This window comes from Musca vetustissima, unplaced genomic scaffold (assembly GCF_032173495.1).
Source record: "Musca vetustissima isolate MV318-11 ecotype Yass unplaced genomic scaffold, APGP_CSIRO_Mvet_v1 utg183596, whole genome shotgun sequence".
Lineage (NCBI taxonomy): Eukaryota > Metazoa > Arthropoda > Insecta > Diptera > Muscidae > Musca > Musca vetustissima.
Genome location: NW_026878082.1, coordinates 20,141 through 23,099, shown reverse-complemented (window position 1 = coordinate 23,099; position 2,959 = coordinate 20,141). Strand labels below are relative to the sequence as shown.

The window sequence follows — 2,959 nt, the reverse complement described above, 5'->3', positions numbered from 1 at the left end:
AACATTCGGAATTTCTTTAAGCAGAATGTCGAGTATTCTTTGAGATCTTCTGGTCTTCTATGGAAAAAGCTCTTGGTCATCTTTGAGATTTCTATTAGATGAACTTCGGAACTTCTATGAGAATAATTAAGGGTCTTATAATAGAAACCATTTTTATCTACTATGAGAAGATCTTCGAGACTTTTATAAATAAACACATCGGGTCTTTTATGCGAATGTGATTTGGGTTTCTATCTTATCTACCATGAGAAGTCCTTCCGAAAATGTTGTCTATGGGCAAAATCGTTGGTCTTTCTTACCTAAATGCCAATTCAAATGCCTGACCGATGGTCAATGTTATATCCGATGCCAACTTATTCGAAATGAACACAAAACATTCATGTGTATCTTCGGTGGTTGATGACGACTGGGTCGAACCGTCGGGACTACTGCCGCGACCATTGGAGCTGCTCGTATCTCCCGTTGCGGGCTTTACAGTTTTCGCAATAAAACTAAAGAATTTCTTGACACCTTTCTCGTCGGCACAATACGAGATATTGTGCAGCGGAAATTGATGGAGAATCTTTTGGGTGCGTGGCTCCTGCACGGCTACACCATCGACACTAATGGTGATTTCGACTTTTTTGAATTTCTCCTGTGTACCCGTTTCTGCCTTCTTCATCTGTTGGGCAAATTGCAGTTTACGTATGGTATCCTTGACGACTTCAATACCCTTGGGTTGGTCCACGGGGACATTGCCAAAGAACTGAAAAGAAGAGATCGGAAGATTAGTTTTGCGATTTTTGTTGATTAAAAAAAAAAAACAATGTTCCGACTTACTTTGACTAGATAGACTACATGACCATTGATAAGGGCTTCGGGTGTATGCAACCAGTTGCGCTTTCCTGCCTTCGAATCATCTTTGTTAGCACCGTTCTTAGTTTCCGTTACTGCATCAGCATCCTTGTCTTTGTCCTTGCTTGTGCTGTTGTTCTGTTTATTCCAAAACTTTAATTGTGATATTTTCGCCGTTTTCTCCATGCTGTACTAGACTCTAAACGATCAACGTTTCAATATTGAGGGGGTTGGTAATCTGCAAGGCAAGAAGAGGAAGAACAATTTAGAGACATTTTGTATTTAAATTTAATTTAAAGAAAATTTGGAAAGTGGAAAAGAGGAAATAGTAGACGGCAATAATTCACTCCGTTAATGTCCCATTTGGAAGTGAGAGATCCAATCCTGCAGTAACCTGTTATGATCCCCACAGCGATTTTAATTTCCTTGGAGGATGAAATAGCTATATGTCGAAAATTTTCGATATAGGTCCATATTATAGCCCTTATATTAATGTCAAGCCCATTCATGGAATTTTAAAGTTTTCAGCCACAAAATTTACCACCGAAGTGGTTGCAATTTAGCATACCGGATTTTCGATTATGCCCATATTTGGTCATAGCTGCCAAATAAATGCCCCCTCTTACTTTACTTACTTAGCTAGCTTGTGACAGAACGGGTTTTCCATATGCCGGGCTTACAAAATATTTCTAAGCGCGTCAATCTTGTGCGCATCTTTTCCAATTTGAAATACCGAGATGTTTTCTACTTGATCTTTCCATCGGATTCGTGGCCTTCCCATTCTGCATGAACCATCACTTGGCTCGCTTTTATCATGTAATCCATGTAGTCGCTGCAGCTTCATCCTTCTGACTATGTCGATGTTCGATAATAGATGGTATAGCCTGTGTCTGTTACCGCTCGCTATGTTCGGCCCTTTACGTCGATGTTGTTAGCGTACGCGAATAACATATGATGGTGTATAGAGTGCAATTTCTGTTCACATTTGCATCTCGTATGACCTTTTCCAGCAGGATGTTAAATAAGTAAGACTACAAACTGTCACTTTGAATCCTAGTTCGTTATAAAATGGATTCGAGATGTCCTTTTTGACTTTAACTGCTGACATTGTGCCACTTAAAGTTATCCTGAATAGCCGTATTCAGGAATGTTGTTATTCAGCGGATTAATTTCTACTCTGACCTCATCTTGGCTAGGTGTCATACAATCTACCGTCATCTCTTATAGGTTCTGGGATATTTTTCAGACCCACTATTTGATACCAGAAGCTTTACAAAATGCTCCTTCCAGATCCTCAACACGCTATCTGGTGTTATACTCGTTGGTAACATATCCGGACTTCAATTTGACTTCTGTACATATCGATTTGCTGACGGTCACGATTTCCTTGTTCTTTCTTATTTTTTCATAAATTACGTTTTTCCTCTCTTCTTTTCTCCCGATAATTCTCTCTGACATTACGCGTTGCTATTGTCTCCAGGGTTACCCTATACGCTGTGTTTTTCACATCAGTAGAATTACGACACTCCTGATCGTACCATGGGTTACTTGATGGTGGTTTTTGGTACCCAATTTTTTGCTTTTGCTGCAGTTTGTAGGGAGTTGGCAATTCTTGGCCATTGTAATTCTATATTATTATCGGGGCAAGGAGTGCTTTCGTCAAGCAAGTGGGTAAGTTGAGCGGAGTAGTCTTCTGCTTCCTTTTGTGTTTGCAGCAATTCGACGTCGAGTTTCCGTGTTGTGTTAGATCGCACCATTGCTACATTTAGACGAGTGCGAAAACTTTACTGCTGCAGGGTAGTGATCCGAATCGATATTCGTTCCTCGTATCTATGGGACGGACGTCTAAAATACTGGATGAATGTCTTCCGTCTATCACAACATTATCAATTTGATTTCTCGTTGCTTGAATAGGAGAGGAGTCCAGGTGACCTTGTCTATATAGAGATGCTTGAATCTGGTGCTGCTAACTACCATGTGTTTTGCTGCCGCGAAGTCAATGGAGACTGAATTTTCCGACGGTGGGACCAAAAATATTTTCCCTTTCCGATTTTTGCATTAAAATCTCCTTACAAAATTTGAATGTCATGGCCACGGCAGCGGTGGCGCTCGTAAAAAAGTCTTT

The 2,959-nt window shown here is 40.3% G+C and overlaps 1 protein-coding gene across 1 annotated transcript; it reads right to left on the bottom strand.

The window, feature by feature from the left end:
- Window positions 1–299: 299 nt before the first annotated feature.
- LOC133322862 (PTB domain-containing adapter protein ced-6-like) lies at window positions 300–1,047 on the bottom strand (the record flags this gene model as incomplete). Its single annotated transcript, XM_061531816.1, has 2 exons — window positions 820–1,047; window positions 300–745 (listed from the first exon to the last, which is right to left on the bottom strand). Coding segments are annotated over exons 1-2 (647 nt in total), but the record flags the coding sequence as incomplete, so codon positions are not given.
- Between the last annotated feature and the right edge of the window lie 1,912 nt (window positions 1,048–2,959).